This window comes from Choloepus didactylus, chromosome 4 (assembly GCF_015220235.1).
Source record: "Choloepus didactylus isolate mChoDid1 chromosome 4, mChoDid1.pri, whole genome shotgun sequence".
Classification (NCBI taxonomy): Eukaryota; Metazoa; Chordata; class Mammalia; order Pilosa; family Megalonychidae; genus Choloepus; species Choloepus didactylus.
This window is the reverse complement of record NC_051310.1, coordinates 74,419,011-74,441,753: the sequence shown is the minus strand read 5'-3', so window position 1 is coordinate 74,441,753 and position 22,743 is coordinate 74,419,011. Positions and strand designations below refer to the sequence as shown.

General features: G+C 39.3%; 2 protein-coding genes across 3 annotated transcripts in view; one reads left to right on the top strand and one right to left on the bottom strand.

Moving 5' to 3' along the window:
* The window catches only part of LOC119531528 (translation initiation factor IF-2-like), a 30,813-nt gene extending 10,002 nt beyond the window's left edge, over window positions 1–20,811 (top strand). Inside the window, exons 1-2 of one of the 2 annotated variants that reach the window (XR_005216331.1) lie at window positions 16,836–16,927; window positions 18,099–20,811. The gene's annotated coding sequence lies outside the window, so the exon portion shown is untranslated. Of the gene's footprint in view, window positions 1–16,835; window positions 16,928–18,098 lie in introns of those variants that run through there. The other variant, XM_037832862.1, reaches the window with a different exon arrangement.
* A 187-nt stretch (window positions 20,812–20,998) lies between these two features.
* Window positions 20,999–22,743, bottom strand: part of TRPM1 (transient receptor potential cation channel subfamily M member 1) — a 101,657-nt gene continuing 99,912 nt past the window's right edge. The window contains exon 25 of the mRNA XM_037832863.1: window positions 20,999–22,378. Coding sequence (XP_037688791.1) covers window positions 21,106–22,378 — 1,273 coding nt within the window. The 3' untranslated portion in view covers window positions 20,999–21,105. The remainder of the gene's footprint in view (window positions 22,379–22,743) is intronic.

The window sequence follows — 22,743 nt, the reverse complement described above, 5'->3', positions numbered from 1 at the left end:
ACAATTGTCTATATATTCTTGTGATTGGTTAATAAACATGCAACCCAAGGTTTGTAAGTAAGCTGAATAAACATTCAAACCAAAGATTGTGAATGTGTTATTGTGATTGGTTCATGCTACATAGTTGAGCAATGTATCTTACTTTGTTCAACCTCCTCTGGTTTTCAGGAGCCTGACTGTTCTCACAAAAGGCCCCCCACTCCCTGCACCAAGTCCAAAGGTACCTTAGAGTCTGCAAGATGTTTTTCCTACATCTAACATCCCTCAATACAAACAAGGGTTGCTCTTCTAGTTTGCTAATGCTGCTGTTATGCAAAATCCCAGAAATGGATTGGCTTTTATAAAGGGGATTTATTAGGCTACAAAGTTACAATCCTAAGGCCTTAGAAGTGTCCAAACAAGGCATCAACAAGAGGATACCTTCACTAAAGAATGGCTGATTACACTCAGAACACCTCTGTCAGCTGGGGAGGGACATGGCTAGAGTCTGCTGGTCATTTGTTCCTAGGTTCTGGTTTCAAAATTGCTTTCTCCAAAATGTTTCTGGGCTTCTGTCTCTCTTGGCTTCTCTATCTCCGATCCTGTGCATCCTTGCTTGTTCTCCCAGGGTGTTTGTCTCTAAGCATCTGGGAGGCCTCTCTTAGCTTCTCCTGGGCAAATTCTGAGCTTCATTTCTTAGCTTAGCATCTCCAAATGTCTTTCTGTCTGCATCTTCACTTGTATTTCTGTCTGCCTCTCCAACCATCTGTATCTGTGTTGGCCCCTGAGCTCTCTTAAGGACTCCAGTGAATGAATCAAAACCCACTCTGAATGGGCGGGGCCACACCTCCATGGAAACAATCTAATCAAGGTCTCACCCACAGTTGGGTGAGTCATATCTCTATGGAAACAATCCAATCCAAATGTCCCACCCATGGTAAGCCTGCCCCCACAAGATTGCATTAAAGAACATAGTCTTTCCTGGGGTACATAACAGTTTCAAACCAGCACACCTCTCATGCTAGAGGAATTAGTAATGAAAACAGAGTAGTCAGAAAAATAGGTAAAGCAGGATGTAAGAGCCAAAAGAAGGGATAGATCAACTCTACCAAATGTACAGAGTCGTCAAAAAGATCAGGATTTAAGACTGGATATCTGATAATGCCCTCAAGTTTAGTGTTGGGTTGGTAACAAATCTGGAAATCAGAGGTTTTCCACTTTTTAATTGTATAGTCACATATTAGAGTTGTAGATCTTTCAAAACCTGTATAGCAAAACCCAAATCATAGAGTAAGTCCTTTAAGTATACACAAAAACCCATATATTGCTTCATGAGTATTTGTGGGAAAGAATCCATTTAATGTAGAGAAAGCAAGGAATATTTATTAAAATAAAATGTGTATGCACACCATTGTTTTAACACCTATAACCCAATGGAATTAACATTTGAAAGTAAAATGGTAATACCCAGGCAAAATGGAATCATCAGATAGGTTAACCAGAGGGATCAGTAGGGTTCTGTGTCTAGTATAAATTATTTTCAGAAAAAAACAGCTCTCTGAATCTTTGTTTAACTTTTTAAGTGTTTCCATCAGCAACTGCCAGTTTGGATATATTACGTTCCTCAAAAGCCTCTTGTGAGGCAGACATTAATCTTTTGATTGAGTGTTTCCATGGAGATGTGACTCACCTAACTGTGGGTGATACCTTTGATTAGATTATTTCCATTGAGGTGTTACCCCACCCATTCAGGATGGGTCTTGATTAAATCACTGGAGTCCTATAAGACAGTGGCTGAGAGACTTTTAGAGAGATGCTTGGGAGCTGACAGAGATGCTCAGAGATGCTTGCAGTTGCAGACAGAACGTTTGCTGATGCTAAGCTAAGGACACAGAGGAGCTGAGAGAGGAGATAAACACAACCCAGGACCAGCAGACGCCAGCCACATGCATTCCCAGCTGGCAAAGGTGTTATGGACACCATTGACCTTTCTTCAGTGAAGGTATCCTCTTGTTGATGCCTTAGTTTGGAAACTTTTAGGAGGTATTGGCATTCCCTAAGAATCACTTTCTATTTCCTGTCAAGAGAAATAAAAAGAACTAGTATTTCTTGAATCCCTATTAGGTCCTAGGTTTTTCAAATATTCATTCAGTCAGTTAACAGAATTTTATTGAGTACTCTGGCCCAGTACTGTTTAGAACACTAAGACTTCAACAGGGAACAAGACAAATTTCCTACTTTCATCGAGTTTCATTCTGGGCAGAAGATATGGAAAAAAGTTCATATATAACATGCCAAGTGGAAACAAGTACCATGAAGAAAAATAAAATATAAGAAGAGATTGAGGGTTCTATTTATCAAATGGAGAGACATGTAGACACTGAAGGCCTCTTAGAATAGATGACACTTGAGCAGAGACCAAAGAGAGTGAGGGAGCAAGGCATGTGCAGATCAGAAGGAAGACTGTTTTGGATAGAGGGAATAGTAGTGCAAATGCCTTTATTTGAGAGCCTGCCTCAAACCCTTGTTGAGGCCAAGTGTGGCTGAAGCAGGTCTAATCTACTGGTAGAGGAGGGCAGAGAAAAAAAAGCAGGGCCAGATCACATAGGGCCTGAAAGTTGAGATTTTGTAGCATTTTGAACTGAGGGTGACATGATCTAACTCCTATTTTAAAATAATCACTCCACTTGCTTTAGTGTTACAATAGTAGAAGCTGGAGGCCTAGTTGGGAGCTAATACAATAGTAAAGGTAAAAGAAGGTGATGGTGGTAGTAGTGGAAGAGGTGAGAAGTGGTTATATGTAATGTCTCTGAAACTATGCCATTGCCTAAGTATATGCAGGTCTTTTAAGATAAATATTAAGTCACTTTAAAAATCTGTTTCTTGAGAGACTAAATGATAATGCTAAGAAACAGGTTAAGAAACAATAATGAAAGGCACATGTGGTGATTTAAAAATATGTCTGCAAGCTTTTTGACACTCCTCCTGTATCACCCCTGCTCTTGAAAGTTTCACAACTTTCTAAGTGAAACTTGTATTTTAACAGTGTCACTAAGCCAAGTCAGTGAAACATGTATGCCATTCAGATTCTGAAACCAAGCAAAACAGCAGTTTTGCAGCTTTTCAGGTGAAACTTTTGTATTTTAACAGAGTCACTAAGTCAAGATAAGTGCATGGATGTCAGTGAAACATATATATCACTCAATCTCCAAAACTAATAGAGTATGATGGAAGTGACTCTGCATGACTTCCAAGGCTATGTTACAAAAAGCAATGATTGTATGACTGCATGGTATGTGAATATATCTCAGCAAAATGAATTAAAAAAAGAAGCAATGAAACTCCCTCCTTGTTCACTGGGACACTCGCTTTTGGAGCTCTGAACCACTCTGTAGGAAATCTGATTACTATGAGCCTGCCATGCTATGAGGGAACCCAGGCCACATGGGAAGGCCACATATAGGTGCTTGATTGACAGCCTTAGTTGAGATTGAGATCTCAGCCAACAGCCAGCATTAACTCCCAGACATGTGAGTGAAGATGCCTGTAAATGACTCAGCCTCCGGTTGTTGAGTCACCTCCAGACACTGAGTCTTCCTAGCTGGAGCTCCAGACACCTTCATGGAGAGATCATGGTGTTCTGTGGCCAGCTTGCACCTGGCTTGTAAGAGCCAATTGTTAGCATCTCTTCCTAACTTCAGATTCAGTGATGTTATGTAGGTAGCATGAAATTGGCCAGGGTGGGAGTATTTACACCACAGAAGTTGCAATCACTATAAACTGAGGACATTCCTGCTATGTCCTGTCTGAATTCCTGACCCACAGGAATCCATGAGCATAATAAAATGGATGTTTTAAGCCACCAAGTTTTAGAGTCATTTGTTATACATCAATAGTGATTGGAGCAGCAAGGAAGTGATAACTGTAAAAAAAAATAGTACTTGCTTTTGGAGGGAGGGAAATGGTTGAAATTTGAACTTCTGGGACTTCTGGGGTGGCTGAAAAATTCTTTTAACCTGGGTTTTGTTAAAAGAATGTTCACCTTACAATAATTAATCAAGCTATATATTTGTTTTGTATGATTTTCTGTATTTATTTCTATAAATAAAAATTCTTTAAAATGTATTTTTTTTAATGTAGGAGATAGTAGGATGATGATTTCATTCCTCTTTATTTCCACAGGGAGTCAGCAAAAATACATTGTTCATATGGAATAACTATATGACAACATTAACAGTTTAATATTTAAATTTGAAACCTAAATTATGGAAGCCTATATGAGCTTTATGGTGATGTAATATATATTCAGAATGTAAGCAGTCATATGATCGCAAAGGAGAAAAATACTTAGGTGAGGTCTTTTGATAGTTTAATTCTTAATTCCCTTGATTAATATCCATAACATGTCTATTTTATACCTAATATATTATAACCCCTTTACAAGTGTGCCAGAGTTTATAGAAAATAAAAATAAAAACCTTCTTACTATATTTCTAATGTTTTATATAGAACAGAAATATAATATTTTTTTACTAAGGTGTTCTATGCTAAATGCTTTAAAAAGATGCAGTGTTCCTATTTTAATGTATTAGATACTGCTAGATTCAATTAGAATACTAGTTCCTAATATTCAGTCCCCCATATTTAGACAAAACTGTAATAACATTGGAATAATAATGTAATAACAAGCCATCTGGCCAGTGCCCTACATAAAAGGCCCTCAATGTTTGTGTTGTATTGAGTTGATATAGTACATAAATAGCTATATGGTATAACTTAAGGGGTGCCAGAAAGGCCACACCTCCTAAGAATAGTCGGCCCTGCCACAGGGTCTGAAACCCACCATTATAATTTAATCAGTTGGATTTGTAAGGTGAATCTCCTTAGGAAAAAAACCGCATCACAGTTGCTTCAGCCAACACCTTCACAAATGATGAGTTAAACAAATCTCAGCAACACATGGAAGTAGACTCAGATTCCATACCCGAGGCTAGGCCAGGACTACAAGGAAGTGAAGTTTGAGGAAGAGGGAACATTCAGATCTCTATAAATGGGGAAATTTCTAGGGTCATGTGTGTAGGCCCAAGACAAGACACATGTACAGAAAAGACCAGGGAGAACCCTACGCCTTTGCCTTAGGATAATCTCTAAATTTATTGTTAGGAAAGGTAGACTCTGAAGGAGATCACTTGCACAAGCCAATCTGCAAAGACTGAGGAAGGTAGTTGCTCTTCCTTTTTTTCTTTCTTTCTTTCTTTCTTTCTTTCTTTCTTTCTTTCTTTTTTTTTTTTTTTTTTTTTTTTGTTGTTGTTTTTGTTTTGTTTTGTTTGGTCAGCTTCTGGCATTCAAGGAATTCTTTATCATAGCATGAGCCAGAGAGAAGCTCAAGGATCAGATGCCTCAAATGTCTACATTTCACAGATAACATATGAAAATATCAAAATGTTCAGGTTGCAACAAAAGATTACAAAACATTCAAAGAAATAAGAAATGATGACTCATGCAAAGGAGCAGGATAAAGAACTAGAAACCATCAGTGAGGAAGACCAGAGCTTGGACATGCCAGACAAAGACTTTTATGCTAAATATGCTCAAAAAGCTAAAGGAAAACATAGACAAAGAAATAAAAGAAATCTGGAAAATGATAGATGAGCACAAGGAGTATATCAATAAGTAGATAGAAATCATGTAAAAGAACCAAACAGAGCTGAAGTTCACAGTAATGGAAATAAAAAATTTCCTAGAGAGGTTCAACAGCAGTTTTGAGCTGGTAGAAGAAATAATCAGTGAACTTGAAGATAAGACTATTGAAATTATTCAGTCTGAGGAGTAGAAAGAAAAAAGAATGAAGAAAAGTGAACAGAGCCTGAGATATCTGTGGGACACCATCAAGTGTACCAATATATATACTGTGGGAATCCCAGGAGTAGAAGAAAAAGAGAAAGGGGCAGAAAGAATACTGAAATAATGGCTGAAAATTTCCCTAATTCAAAGAAAGACATGAGTATACACATCCAAGAAGCTCAATCAACTCCAAGCAGGGTAAACCCAAATAAACACACACAGAAAGCTCCAAGAGAGAAGCAGTGTATCTTGTACAATGCAGCCTCAATAAGACTAAGTGCTGATTTCTCAGGAAAACCATGGAGACAGAAGGCAGTGGGATGACATATTTAAACTGCTGAAAGGAAAAAAACTACCAACCCAGAATTCTATATCCAGCAAAACTGTCTTTCAAAAATGAGAGAGAGTTTAAGACATTCCTAGATAAACAAAAGCTGAAGGAGTTTATCACCACTAGACTGGCCATACAAGAAATGCTAAAGTGTGTTCTTCAGGTTGAAAGGAAATAACAATAGAGTGTCCAGAATGAAGAAATAAAGATCTCTGGTAAAAGTAATGACATAGGTAAATATAAACGCCAATACTATTGTATCTTTGATTTGTAATCTCACTTTTTACTTCCTACAAGACCTAAATTGCAAATGCATAAAAAGCAATGATAAATCAATGGTTTGGGGCTTATAAGGTATAAATATGTAATTTGTAACAAGAACTACATAAAGTAGGGGAGCAGAGAGCTATAGGAATATAATGCATATATGCTATTGAAATTAAATTTAATGAACCAAATGAAATTGTTATAGATTTAGAATGTTAAATTTAAGCCCCATGATAACCACAAAGAAAATATTGGAAAAATATGCACAGATAGAAATGAGAAGGGATTTGAAAGAATTCACTACAAAAATGGGTGAAACACTGGAATGCACATTTCTCCAAGAAAAATGTGCATATACATGCATGAAATATTATTCAGCTCTAAAAACAAATAAAGTGTTACCATGAGTAAAGTGATACAGGCTATAGTACAAGCGAAACTTGAAGACATCAGACTGAGTGAAATAAGTCATAGAGACAGATACTGTATGATCTCACTTAAATGAAATAGCTAGATTATGTGAATTTGTAGAAACAGAAAGTAGAGTACAAGTTAGTGTGACCAGGGAGGAGGGAGAAGGGGGAGTTAATTCACAATGGGTACAGGGCTTCTGTTTGGGGTAATGGGAAGGTTCTGGTAATGGATAATGTGAGAGTAGCATAACATTATGAATCTGATTCCCACTGATTTGTATGTTTGGGGGAGTGCTTGAGCTGAGAAAGTTCATATTGTATATATGAGAGGGATTAAAGAGACAATAACAACTAAAGACAATAGATGATCCTGGACTGGATCTAATAATGGAGGAGAAAATGCCCAAAAAACATTATTGAGACATATGAAAAATTGGAATATGTAATTATATATATTTAAATCACTTGAGCTTGACATTGATTCTTAAGGTGGTTACATAAGTGACTATCCTTGTTCTTAGGAATTGCACATGGAAGTATTAAGTGTTCAAGGAGCATGATGCATACAACATACTCTCAAATGTTTAGGTAATAGATAAATAGAGGGGGGAGAAAGACAGAGGGAGAGAGAGAGAGATCAATAGATAGAACAGTGCAACAAATGTGACAATACCTTAAAACTTGGTGGATCTGGGTATCTGGGTGGGGGTATGTCAGAGTTCTTTGAATGGGACTCATAGTATTTTTGCAACTGTCCTGTAAGTTTGCAATTATTTCAAAACAAAAATTTAAAAAAGAACTTAATATACAATGCAGGAACAACCCAAATTGCCAACAACTGGGGAGTGGTTTATAAATTATAACACATCTGTCTATTTGAATATTTATCACAATTAAACATCATGTTTTCAAACATTCTAAATGACATGCACATGGTATGATGTTAAGAGAAAGAAGTTTACAACTGATCTGTGGAAGCTCATGGGGAATTCCTGGGGTGCCGGCAATGATCTATTTCCTGACCTCAGTGGTAATGATATAGTCCTTCACTTTGTTTTATGTACTCTCTAATGTATGTTAGAATAAAATATTTTTAAAGGGAAAAATGTAATGGGTTAAGCCTTGGGTCAAATACACATAAGGATTGGATTGATTAAATAGTGTCAATTTAGTGACATGCAAACAGCAATTAAATTTTTTAAATAAATGTTATCAATTAAATTTGAAAACCCCAATACCCATATGATGGTATACCAGTCCTTTTTGATAAAATTCATCCCAGTTAAGGAATTCTAACCTGATTATTAAAATCTCAGTGTCATTTTGAGGAAGAAGATTCAATTACAAGTAGTTATTAGCATCTCTGATCCCAGTGTTCAATGTAACTGTAGTGAGGTGCTGTTGAGCAGTAGGCCATTATCTCTCTTTCTTTCCCTCCCCCTGCGCCTGCCTCCATCCCTTGCTAGCTTATGGTAGTGTGACAGTCTGCACTTGTGTATATACCACATTTTATTTATCCACTCATCTGTTGAAGGACATTTGGGTTGTTTCCATCTCTTGGCAATTGTCAATAATGCTGCTATGAACATTGGCGTGTAGATAACTGTTCGTGTCACTGCTTTCCGATCTTCCGGGTATATACCGAGAAGTGCAATCGCTGCATCGAATGGTAACTCTATATCTAGTTTTCTAAGGAACTGCCAGACTGACTTCCAGAGTGGCTGAACCATTATACAGTCCCACCAACAATGAATAAGAGTTCCAATTTCTCCACATCCCCTCCAGCATTTGTAGTTTCCTGTTTGTTTAATGGCAGCCAATCTAATCGGTGTTAGATGGTATCTCATTGTGGTCTTAATTTGCATCTCTCTAATAGCTAGTGAACCTGAACATTTTTTCATGTGTTTCTTGGCCATTTGTATTTCCTCTTCAGAGAACTGTCTTTTCATATCTATTGCCCATTTTATAATTGGGCTGTCTGTACTATTGTCATTGAGTTGTAGGATTTCTTTATATATGCAAGATATCAGTCTTTTGTCAGATACATGGTTTCCAAAAATTTTTTCCCATTGAGTTGGCTGCCTCTTTAGCTTTTTGAGAAATTCCTTTGAGGTGCAGAAACTTCTAAGCTTGAGGAGTTCCCATTTATCTATTTTTTCTTTTGTGGCTTGTGCTTTGGGTGTAAAGTCTAAGAAGTGGCCGCCTAATACAAGGTCTTGAAGATGTTTTCCTACATTATCTTCTAGGAGTTTTATGGTACTTTCTTTTTTTTTTTTTTAATCTTCATTTTATTGAGATATATTCACATACCATGCAGTCATACAAAACAAATCGTACTTTCGATTGTTCACAGTACCATTACATAGTTGTACATTCATCACCTAAATCAATCCCTGACACCTTCATTAGCACACACACAAAAATAACAAGAATAATAATTAGAGTGAAAAAGAGCAGTTGAAGTAAAAAAGAACACTGGGTACCTTTGTCTGTTTGTTTCCTTCCCCTATTTTTCTACTCATCCATCCATAAACTAGACAAAGTGGAGTGTGGTCCTTATGGCTTTCCCAATCCCATTGTCACCCCTCATAAGCTACATTTTTATACAACTGTCTTCGAGATTCATGGGTTCTGGGTTGTAGTTTGATAGTTTCAGGTATCCACCACCAGCTACCCCAATTCTTTAGAACCTAAAAAGGGTTGTCTAAAGTGTGCATAAGAGTGCCCACCACAGTGACCTCTCGGCTCCTTTTGGAATCTCTCTGTCACCGAAGCTTATTTCATTTCCTTTCACATCCCCCTTTTGGTCAAGAAGATGTTCTCCGTCCCACGATGCCGGGTCTACATTCCTCCCCGGGAGTCATATTCCACGTTGCCAGGGAGATTCACTCCCCTGGGTGTCTGATCCCACGTAGTGGGGAGGACAGTGATTTCACCTTTCAAGTTGGCTTAGGTAGAGAGAGAGGGCCACATCTGAGCAACAAAGAGGCATTCGGGAGGAGGCTCTTAGGCACAACCATAGGGAGGCCTAGCCTCTCCTTTGCAGCAACCGTCTTCCCAAGGGTAAAACCTATGGTAGAGGGCTCAACCCATCAAACCACCAGTTCCCTATGTCTGGGGTCATGCTAGCAACCATTGAGGTGGGGCAGGCCAATACCCCTGCATTCTCTACAGGCTCCTCAAGGGGGCACTACATCTTTTTTTTTCCTTGTTTCCCCCCCCCTTTTTTTTTTTTAACTTTACCTTCTTTTTTAAATCAACTGTATGAAAAAAAAGTTAAAAAGAAAACAAACATACAATAAAAGAACATTTCAAAGAGACCATAACAGGGGAGTAAGAAAAAGACAACTAACCTAAGATAACTGCTTAACTTCCAACATGTTCCTACTTTACCCCAAGAAAGTTACATAATATAGCAACATTTCTGTGAACTTGTTCCTACTATATCCATCAGAAATTAACAGACCATAGTCATTTCTGGGCATCCCCAGAACGTTAAATAGCTTATCTGTTCTTCTTGGATTATTGTTCCCCCTTCCTTAATTGCTCTCTACTGCTAGTTCCCCTACATTCTACATTATAAACCATTTGTTTTACATTTCTCAAAGTTCACATTAGTGGTAGCATATAATATTTCTCTTTTTGTGCCTGGCTTATTTCGCTCAGCATTATGTCTTCAAGGTTCATCCATGTTGTCATGTTTCACGAGATCGTTCCTTCTTACTGCCGCGTAGTATTCCATCGTGTGTATATACCACATTTTCTTTATCCACTCATCTGTTGAAGGACATTTGGGTTGTTTCCATCTCTTGGCAATTGTCAATAATGCTGCTATGAACATTGGAGTGCACATATCTGTTCGTGTCACTGCTTTCCGATCTTCCGGGTATATACCGAGAAATGCAATCGCTGGATCGAATGGTAACTCTATATCTAGTTTTCTAAGGAACTGCCAGACTGACTTCCAGAGTGGCTGAACCATTATACAGTCCCTCCAAGAATGAATAAGAGTTCCAATTTCTCCACATCCCCTCCAGCATTTGTAGTTTCCTGTTTGTTTAATGGCAGCCATTCTAACCGGTGTTAGATGGTATCTCATTGTGGTCTTAATTTGCATCTCTCTAATAGTTAGTGAAGCTGAACATTTTTTCATGTGTTTCTTGGCCATTTGTATTTGCTCTTCAGAGAACTGTCTTTTCATATCTTTTGCCCATTTTATAATTGGGCTGTCTGTACTATCGTCATTGAGTTGTAGGATTTCTTTATATATGCAAGATATCAGTCTTTTGTCAGATACATGGTTACCAAAAATTTTTTCCCATTGAGTTGGCTGCCTCTTTACCTTTTTGAGAAATTCCTTTGAGGTGCAGAAACTTCTAAGCTTGAGGAGTTCCCATTTATCTATTTTCTCTTTTGTTGCTTGTGCTTTGGGTGTAAAGTCTAGGAAGTGGCCGCCTAATACAAGGTCTTGAAGATGTTTTCCTACATTATCTTCTAGGAGTTTTATGGTACTTTCTTTTATATTGAGATCTTTGGTCCATTTTGAGTTAATTTTTGTGTAGGGAGTGAGGTAGGGGTCCTCTTTCATTCTTTTGGATATGGATATCCAACCCTCCCAGCCCCATTTGTTGAAAAGACCATTATGACTCAGTTCAGTGACTTTGGGGGCCTTATCAAAGATCAGTCAGCCATAGATCTGAGGGTCTATCTATGAATTCTCAATTCGATTCCATTGATGTATATGTCTATCTTTGTGCCAGTACCATGCTGTTTTGGCAACTGTGGCTTTATAATAAGCTTCAAAGTCAGGGAGTGTAAGTCCTCCCACTTCGTTTTTCTTTTTGAGAGTGTCTTTAGCAATTCGAGGCATCTTCCCTTTCCAAATAAATTTGATAACTAGCTTTTCCAAGTCTGCAAAGTAGGTTGTTGGAATTTTGATTGGGATTGCATTGAATCTGTAGATGAGTTTGGGTAGAATTGACATCTTAATGACATTTAGCCTTCCTATCCATGAACATGGAATATTTTTCCATCTTTTAAGGTCCCCTTCTATTTCTTTTAGTAGAGTTATGTAGTTTTCTTTGTATAGGTCTTTTACATCTTTGGTTAAGTTTATTCCTAGGTACTTGATTTTTTTAGTTGCTATTGAAAATGGTATCTTTTTCTTGAGTGTCTCTTCAGTTTGTTCATTTCTAGCATATAGAAACATTACTGACTTATGTGCATTAATCTTGTTTCCTGCTACTTTGCTAAATTTGTTTATTAGCTCTAGTAGCTGTATCGTCGATTTCTCAGGGTTTTCCAGATATAAGATCATATCATCTGCAAACAATGACAGTTTTAATTCTTCTTTTCCAATTTGGATGCCTTTTATTTCTTTGTCTTGCCGGATTGCCCTGGCTGGCACTTCCAGCACAATGTTGAATAACAGTGGTGACAGTGGGCATTCTTGTCTTGTTCCTGATCTTAGAGGGAAGGCTTTCAGTCTCTCACCATTGAGTACTATGCTGGCTGTGGGTCTTTCATATATGCTCTTTATCATGTTGAGGAAGTTTCCTTCAATTCCTACCTTTTGAAGTGTTTTTATCAAAAAGGGATGTTGGATTTTGTCAAATGCTTTTTCAGCATCTATTGAGATGATCAATTGATTTTTCCCTTTTGACTTGTTAATGTGTTGTAATACATTGATTGATTTTCTTATGTTGAACCATCCTTGCATGCCTGGAATGAACCCCACTTGGTCATGGTGTATGATTTTTTTGATGTGTCTTTGGATTCAATTTGCAAGTATTTTGTTGAGGATTTTTGCATCTATATTCATTAGGGAGATTGGCCGGTAGTTTTCCTTTTTTGTAGCATCTTTGCCTGGTTTTGGTATTAGATTGATGTTAGCTTCATAAAATGAGTTAGGTACTGTTCCATTTTCTTCAATGTTTTGAAAGAGTTTGAGTAAGATTGGTGTCAGTTCTTTCTGGAAAGTTTGGTAGAATTCCCCTGTGAAGCCATCTGGCCCTGGGCATTTATTTGTGGGAAGATTTTTGATGACTGATTGGATCTCTTTGCTTGTGATGGGTTGGTTGAGGTCTTCTATTTCTTCTCTGGTCAGTCTAGGTTGTTCATATGTTTCCAGGAAATTGTCTATTTCCTCTACATTATCCAGTTTGTTGCCATACAGTTGTTCATAGTATCCTCTTATAATTTTTTAAATTTCTTCAGGATCTGCAGTTATGTCACCTTTTTCATTCATTATTTTGTTTATATGGGTCTTCTCTCTCTTTGATTTTGTCAGTCTAGCTAGGGGCTTGTCAATCTTGTTGATCTTCTCAAAGAACCAACTTTTGGTGATATTTATCCTCTCTATTGTTTTTTTGTTCTCCATGTCATTTATTTCTGCTTTAATCCTTGTTATTTCTTTTCTTCTACTTGGTTTAGGATTGGTTTGCTGTTCATTTTCTAGCTTCTTCAGTTGATCCATTAGTTCTTTGATTTTGGCTCTTTCTTCCTTTTTAATATATGTGTTTAGTGCTATAAATTTCCCCCTTAGCACTGCTTTTGCTGCATCCCATAGGTTTTGGTAGGTTGTGTTCTCATTTTCATTCATCTCTATATATTTAGCAATTTCTCTTGCTATTTCTTCGTTAACCCACTGATTGTTTAGGAGTGTGTTGTTTAACCTCCAGGTATTTGTGAATTTTCTAAGTCTCTGATGGTTATTGACTTCTAATTGTATTCCATTGTGGTCAGAGAATGTGCTTTGAATAATTTCAGTCTTTTTAAATTTATTGAGGCTTGTTTTATGTCCCAGCATATGATCTATTCTGGAGAAAGTTCCATGAGCACTAGAAAAGTATGTGTATCCTGGTGATTTGGGATGTAATGTCCTGTATATGTCTGTTTAATCTAATTCATTTATCAGATTGTTTAGGTTTTCAATTTCCTTATTGGTCTTCTGTCTGGTTGATCTATCTATAGGAGAGAGTGATGTGTTGAAGTCTCCCACAATTATTGTGGAAACATCAATTGCTTCCTTTAGTTTTGCCAGTGTTTCTCTCATGTATTTTGTGGCACCTTGACTGGGTGCATAGACATTTACGATTGTTATTTCTTCTTGCTGAATTGCCCCTTTTATTAGTATGTAGTGGCCTTCTTTGTCTCTCAAAACATCCCTGCATTTAAAGTCTATTTTATCTGAGATTAATATTGCTACACCTGCTTTCTTTTGGCTGTAGCTTGCATGAAATATTTTTTCCCATCCTTTCACTTTCAGTTTCTTTGTGTCCCTGTGTCTAAGATGAGTCTCTTGTATGCAACATATTGATGGTTCATTTTTTTTTGATCCATTCTGCGAATCTATATCTTTTAATTGGGGAGTTTAATCCATTTACATTCAACATTAAAACCGTGAAGGCATTTTTTGAATCAGCCATCTTATCCTTTGATTTATGTTTGTCATATTTTTCCCCTCTCTCTATTAATATCCTTTATTGTACCCATACCGAATCTCTTTAGTACTGAACCTTTCTCCAAGTCTCTCTGTCCTTTCTTTGTTTCTCTGTCTGTAGGGCTCCTTTTAGTATCTCCAGTAGGGCAGGTCTCTTGTTAGCAAATTCTCTCCGCATTTGTTTGTCTGTGAAAAATTTAAGCTCTCCCTCAAATTTGAAGGAGAGCTTTGCTGGATAAAGTATTCTTGGTTGGAAATTTTTCTCACTCAGAATTTTAAATATATCATGCCACTGCCTTCTCGCCTCCATGGTGGCTGCTGAGTAGTCACTACTTAGCCTTATGCTGTTTCCTTTGTATGTGGTGAATTGCTTTTCTCTTGCTGCTTTCAGAACTTGCTCCTTCTCTTCTGTGTTTGACAGTGTGATCAGTATATGTCTCGGAGTGGGTTTATTTGGATTTATTCTATTTGGAGTTCGCTGAGCATTTATGATTTGTGTATTTATGTTGTTCTGAAGATTTGGGAAGTTTTCCCCAACAATTTCTTTGAATACTCTTCCTAGACCTTTACCCTTTTCTTCCCCTTCTGGAACACCAATGAGTCTTATATTCGGACGTTTCATATTATCTATCATATCCGTGAGGTCCGTTTTGATTTTTTCAATTTTTTTCCCCATTCTTTCTTTTATGCTTTCATTTTCCATTCTGTCATCTTCCAGGTCACTGATTCGTTGTTCAACTTCCTCTAGTCTTGTACTATGAGTGTCCAGAATCTTTTTAATTTGGTCAACAGTTTCTTTAATTTCCATAAGATCGTCTATTTTTTTATTTAGTCTTGCAATGTCTTCTTTATGCTCTTCTAGGGTCTTCTTGATATCCTTTGTATTCTGTACTATGGTCTCATTGTTCATCTTTAGTTCTTTGAGTAGCTGCTCTTGGTGCTGTGTCTCTTCTGGTCTTTTGATTTGGGTGCTTGGGCTTGGGTTATCCATATCGTCTGGTTTTTTCATATGCTTTATAATTTTCTGTTGTTTTTGGCCTCTTAGCATTTGCTGAACTTGATAGGGTTCTTTTAGGATGTGTAGACGAATTGAAGTCCTTATCTCTGATTTATCAGATCTTCAGCTTCGTGGAGTACACTTTCTCTAACTAACCAGCAGGTGGCGTTCACGAGCCACCTGTTCTCCACAAGCCAGTTCTCCCCTGCTTAGCCTTTTTGGTGAGTGGGGGAGTGAGTCTTGTGGGGTCCAATTGGTGTACCAAGCTTGCGTGTGTAGTTGGTGTTGTCTGCCCTGTATATGAGGCGTGTTACTGGGCAGTCAGGGAGTGGGGGGTGGCTCTAACAATCAAATCTCCCTGGTGATCCTAGAGTTTTAAAGCTGCTGCACTAGTCTAATCCTTCAGTTCAGTTCTGCCACAGTTTGTCTCTGCCACTGACCCACAAGTCCTTGGTATTGGCATATGGCTCCTGAGACTTTCAAGTGGGCCCCTCTTCCAGGCTGTGCACCCCGAGTCCTCTGTTGAGGGATGACTGTGCTATGTCACAGGTGAGTGCCATCCCCCCAGGGCAGTTCTGGGCTGCTGGGCTGTGTAGGGAGTCTCCCAGTCTGCTGAAATGATGGCTGAATGGGGCTTTGTTAATTCCCACTGCTCCACCTTCCCAATTCTGGGACAATCAGCTGAGGTTGCAGGGAAGGCTAATGTCCACACCCAGTTTTGTGGTGTGTGCCTGTTATTTGAAGCGTTTCAGTCACACTGGGTTTTCTGGGGCAGCTGTGGGCTATGGGGCTGGTGATGGGCAGGGGTGTTTCCTGTCCACCAGGATGATGGCTGTGAGCAGATACCCCCCTTTTCTTGGGAAGTTGTGGTGTTCAGTGAATTTTCTCAGCCACTGGATGATTGCCTTTTGTCTCAGAGCTCTCTTAGTTCTGCTCCTGTCTTGACCTGCCCAAATTGCAAGTCTTTGAAGCTTTCTGTATTGGGCTTCTTAGAGTAATTGTTTTAGAAAAAGAAAAAAGGATTAAAAAAAAAATGGCCCTCCTCAGAGATCTAATGGGTTATTGAAATGCTAAGAGACAAAGCAATTAGGGCCATTAAGGAAAGGTCCACAGGGCAGAGAGATCAGCTTTTCTTTGGGATTTGCATATGAGCCTCAGGGCCTGAGCTCTGCCCTTCCCCTTTCTATGTTCACCAGAACTCCAAAAATCCTCCGCTTTTATTTTGGAGTTTTTTGTGTTGTTTTTTGCTATGCCTGTCTCCTCTCTGCTGGGCTGGCTGCTCTCAGATTCTCTGGTGTCTGGTCTCAGTCTATCTATGGTTGGAGTTTGGATCAGTAGAATGAGTTTCTGATAAGGGCTGCCACTGCAGTTCTCCCTTCTCCTTCCTGGAGCTGACAGCCCCTCCTCCCACGGGACTGAGCCTGGCAGGGAGGGGCGCGGGTCCCCTGGCCGCAAAAACTTACAGATTTCGCTGATCTCAGCAGTTCGACATTTTCATGAGTGTTGTATGAAGTATGCCCAAAGTCATATTGCTCTGTGGTGTCCAGTCCATGCAGTTCCTGGCTTTCTACCTACTTTCCTGGAGGAGTAACTAAAACACACAGCGCACCAGTCCGCCATCTTGCCCCGCCTCCCTGCACTTGTGATGAGATTGGGTAAGGGGGTCTTCTTTTTTGTGATCATCTCTTCTTTCTGTTTGACATGGCCCCCCACCTTACCACCACCAATTTCCTGATACTCTACCCAATGGTTATTTCTGGATATGTGGTACCTCACTGAGTTATCTGAATGGAGTCAATTACCCCAGGCAGGAGGCTGGCCCTCTCTGAGTGTTCCAGAGACCCCCTGAAACCTCACAAGAGATGATCCTGGGGGATGCTGAGGGCTCAGCGTCCAGCTCTAACCTCTGCAAATGTTGGGGATCTCTGATCCAGCCAGAAAAGACCACTTAGTACCCCCTCTGGCTCTTTTGGTATAGACTAGAGTGCTGGTGATGGAAGCATGGCCTTTGGGGTCCCAAAGGAGTAACTCCCCCTGGACCCCTGCACAGGAAGCCCAGTACCATGGTGGGTGTGTGTTTGAAGTTACAAGTTGAATTGCAATGCTTCATGTTTCCAGCCACTAGCTGTCTCTGTGGTTCTTGACAATTCCCACCTTGAACATATGTCCTTTAAATTTTAGCTACAGCTTTACACAAACAATTGCATAGACAGTAGTACAAATAATTTGTATTATTATCAAAGACTATGACAACAGAAAAGTACATACTGAGTATTTTATTTTTATACATTGACAAAACTCATGGGCACCCTAAATTATTAGGGTCTGATGTTTGATATTGAAGCTGCTACAACAGGACTCATTAACCCATACTCATTGTAACTGGATACTTCCTTGGTCTCCCTATGACCTCCTTCTAACTTGAGCCCCTTATAGTCAGTCTACCCCAGCCCCCACTAGCTCTAACTGGTTTCTGACATTCCCTGAGACCAAGCTTGCACACTCCCTACTCACTGTGACCAAAAATAACCTACCCAAGGACCCTCCCCCCCTTTTTTTACATGCTTAGGGTGCTGTTTTCTGGTCATGTGATGTGTGACTTCCTATGTAGAGCTTCTGCATCTGCTTAGGCTTAGTGTTTGCAGGCTCCAATTAAGTCCTTATGAAATGTTATATGGGAGACCTTTTTTAAAAACTGCAATTTCCTATAATTTAGCAAATAATCATATTGTAAAAGAATTTGATATGATAAAAATGTTCAATCCTTTCATGCTACTTTATCTGCTGTTAATCAATATGCTTCAAGCTGCCTTGTGTTTCCCACAGATGTACCTCTTTACTACATAATACCAGAAGACTGGGTACGTCTTAAGACCTGCAAAACCAATGTGCAGAAGACCAACTACAGCCCCAGTAGGATGGGCCTTACGAGGTTTCACTAATCACCCTTACTTCTGTTAAGCTGCAGGGAATAAGGCCATGAGTCCATCATTCTCCAGTTCAATTAGTTCCTCAGGATCAAGAAGATACCCCAAAGCCCATCTGCGAGGACCAAGTGGGTAACAGCCTTCACGGATAGCAGATCGCCTCTGTTCAGCAACAGCCCAACACCAAATGGACATACTTCCCTGCTAATAATTTTTCTATCTTATAATATTCCTGTGAACTCATAACTGATCTTAAACTGCTTTTTAAGAGGAATCCAAACCCAAAAACTAAGTGAAAGACTATTGTCACTATGTTCCCTCTCCTTTGGCTCTTTACTGTCCTCCTCTGTGACTTTATTGGCCCTCCCCATTCTCAGTGGGCCCCTGATGGTAACGTCTTCCTTCAATGAGCTCACTCCTATGCCATCTCTATGAATCAATCTAACTGCTGGATATGTGGTCAGCTCCCACTTTCCAGTGCTTCTGGTCCAACCTGGTGAATCTCACCCCTCCAGGGAAGAGACTGGATAGCCCTATGAAACTTAAAGAGGAACAAAAACAATCAATGACCCTTAACTCTATAGACATAACTAACACTGATCCAAACAATTATCCATTGATATGAATGCTCCTGGACATATGGTCAATTTTTCCTATAACATGACTTTCAATGTGCCTACATCATAGGCAAAACAATTGCCTAGAAATAGAAACTTAACCATTAGGAAAAGGAAAGACACATAAACACTGGGACGGCATGATATGGTTGACCCCTCGGTATGGACAGCCAAGTCCAAAAAGCGCCCCCTTTGTTGGGAACAAAGAAATCATTCCAAGCAGCAGGATCCCTATAGGGCTGGATGCTCCCAGAACAATGTCACCAAACTATTGTATTACAAGAAAGTGACTAGTTTGGGACTGATTGGTCAAGACACCCAGCATTTATTGGATAGGTCCAAATGGAACCCAATGGACAAGCAGCACCAGTTTGCAGACCTGATTGCCCCCAGGCTGGGTAGAATGATGTACATTACGCTTGCCATGGACCCAAAGGACTATTTATAACATTCTGCTCCCTTCTGCTAATTTACCCTTATTAAAAACTATTTGGGCATGGTCGATGCTCCACTTGCAGTCCTGTTTGTTCCATCAATAGGCAATGAAGATATCGTCATTCACATTGCCTCAATGTGGTTTACTTAACAAGCCCTAAATAATAATCTCTATAATATTTCCCTGCTAAACATAGAGGTCACCCTCATGCCTAAAGCCATCCTCGAAAACTAAATGGCCATAGACATCCTCACTGCCTCCCAGGGTGGGACTTGTGCTATAATCAAAACTGAATGCTGCACTTTTATACCTGACAGATCTGCCAAAATGTTGCAACAATATTATTTCATGTGAAAAACCAGATTAATGTCATAGAAACAAGTTCTTTGTCATCTAATTTGTGTAGTAGCTCCCCTCGGGAATTGGGTCTTGGTTCAGGAGCATACAACAGAAAGGATTATTTGTCCTTATTCTTATTATTGCTAGTGTTCTCCTCTTTATACTTTGTTTTCATGTCTTATCCCAACTCTGCCAACAAGATAATGATGATTACTCAGCTGAGACCTGGGATCATTGAATACCTTCAAATGCAAGCAAAACAATTCCTTTCCTCTGCCCCATAATATCTGCAACCTCCATAGCCTGAGGCAGCCAGAATGGTCAGACCCCAAATCCTTCAAGATTGAGGAATGAACATAAGGGGGGCTGAAGCCACTACACCAGGACTTATTAACCCATACTCATTGTTGTAACTGGATACGTCCTTGGGCTTCCTATTGCCTCCCTGTAATTTGAGCCCCTTATGATCAATCTACCCCAGCCCCAACTAGCTCTTACTGGTTTTTAGGGATTCCCCCAGACCAAGCTTGCACACTCCCTACTAACTGTGAACAAAAAAAAGCCTACCCAAGGACCCTCCCCCCCCTTTTTTTACATGCTTAGGCCCCCTTTTTCTGGTCATGCAATGGATGACTTCCTATGTAGATTCTGTGCATACCCCATATGCTCAGGCTTAGAGCTTGTACTTGGAGACTGCCTCACTCTTCCTAACCCCATATAAACCTCACCCAACCACATGGGACAGGAGACAGACTTGAGCTTTGCTCCTGTCTCCTTACTGGTCAACCTCACAATAAAAGCCCTTTCTTTTCTCAAAATTTCGATGTCACAGTTTTGGCTATGCCTGGCACGAATGTGTGTCAGGCAGCGAGTCCTTGCTTAGTAACAACATCATTCATTATGTACTATTTTGTTGTCATTGTATAATTTTAAAAATAAATATTCATTGAGCTATTCATAAAGGATTAACAAATTGTACTATCTAAACCAGGGGTTGGCAAACTAAACTACTGTTCCTTTGAGTGGGCCCTAAAGAATATGATGTTTATGGCTCCTTTCTGCTTCTCACTCTAGCATCTCAAATTTTCTTTTTCTCTTTCTGTTCCCCTCACTCTTCTCCTTCCCCCCACCCCCACCCCATGTTTGCTTTCTCTTTAGTTTCTCTTTTTTGCATAGTTGCTTACTTCTTAAGTGACCCATTCACAGTTCCCAAAGGCATTACTTAGGCTACTTGGTGGTCCTCAGAATTAAAGAGATTGTAGACCCTTGTATATTGACTAATTAATTTATCTCAATTGGAGCATTATCACTTTCATTTGAGCCTATTCCAACTAAAAGTAGTTACTAACATATGCTAACAAAATATTACTTTGAATTTAGCGCATTCCATTTTAAGTTAATAATAAATCCAACTTCCAAATACTTTTAATGAAAACATTTTCAAAATTTTCTGATGTTTAAGTGGCCAAGATGGGCCCATTCACGGTTTTGATGTAAAAATCAAACATGACACATTAACATTCAGTTTCTGTGGAAGTTTTCTCCTGCTTGGCCTTTGGTTCTTCTGTTGTAATTCCAGACACAGCCACTAAGCTACTTACACTGCTGGCATGTCCAGATCGGTCTAATTTGCCCTGAATGGATTTAGCATTTCTAGGATGGCCATGTAGACTTTTTGACCTTATAGATGGGAATCCAAAGGTTTGGTCTGGTTTCACAGACAGTAAGTTTCCTCTTCCAGTTCTGTCAGTAACAGCCAGGGATAAATGGGAGATTTGAGGGACTGTTTCAGAAATACAATTATCATCCTCAGTATCTGTTATTTGCTCTTTGCACTCAGCTTGCACTGCAGCTTCAGGCATGTTGGAAGGGATATCTGTACTACGAGAACGTGTAATCTTTTGAACTTGGTATGTCCACTCTGTTGTCCACTGTTGTACTGTAGAGGGGTGTGCTTGGTCCATTATTGAACTGTATTCTGCACTCCAGTTGTTAACCCCACTGATCCGCTTTCTTCCGTGGGAATATACAAAGCTTCTGGATTTCACTGTTTTCGAAGCCTTGAAAGCTTCATCAGGGTAACAGCGTGTAATTTTCGTTTCTTCTGAGGGATAGGGAATAGTGCCTTCTAAATTTGTCATTTCCACTCTTAGCTGAGTGTTTTGAAAATCTGATTTGTTCTGCCCATGCCCAACATCTGTTTGATTTAAACTGGATGACGTAGTTCCTTCTCTTTTCAAGTCTATCTGCCTTCCACTGTCTTCAGTTGAAATCCCAGTATCTGGACCCAGTCTTGGCTCTGAAGTGTTCTTTAAGTTGTCTAACACAAGTCCACTGCTGTCTGGTGTTGCTGCTGTGCTTGTACCAGGTAACAGGTGAAGGCTGCCCTGACTCTCTGGTGCCAGACACAGTTTTACATCCTTCTCTTCCTTCATACGGAAAGAGCAGGCTTTTTTCCTTAACCCTGTCCCTGGTGACATCGAGAGAGAAGTGTCCTCGTACAATAACTCTTCTCCGTTAAAGTGATACCTGTACAAGCTGTAGCCGTCAGCGCTGTTGAAGCTGCCCTGCCTTAGCAGGTGTGTTGCTTCACATTCGGAAGAAGCTCGGGACCGGGTCTGAATCAGGTCAGTCTTGTCAATTCCGGCAAGATTTTCAAGAGCGTTCACCATTCTGCTAGATAATGCTTCCAGCTGAGAAAGTCGAAGGTCAACAGTCTGTAGAGAAGCTTTCATGAAATTTTCTCTTTCATTGATTTCTTCCAACCTCATTGACATATTTTCAACTCTGGTGAATATAAAGGGATAGATTTATGAAACAGATTAACTAAATATCAAAAATAAAAAGCTTACACGATTTCTATATGATTTTTCAGTCTTTTGAGAATCGTGGAATTGTTGGGCATATTTTCAAACTTTATATTCCCCTAATATAACTACTAAAAATCACCATCAGCAAATGATGGAAATAAGTGTTAAAAGGTAATGTGCTTACTAGTCACAGTTTTGCTCTAAACACCTACATATTCATTGACAAGGTTCAGTTCTGGGCTTATTTAAATCTCACAAAAGCCATAAGAGGTAGGCACTATTATCATCCCCATTTTATAGATGAGGAAACTAAGTCATGGAAAATGTGAGTATTTTGACCAA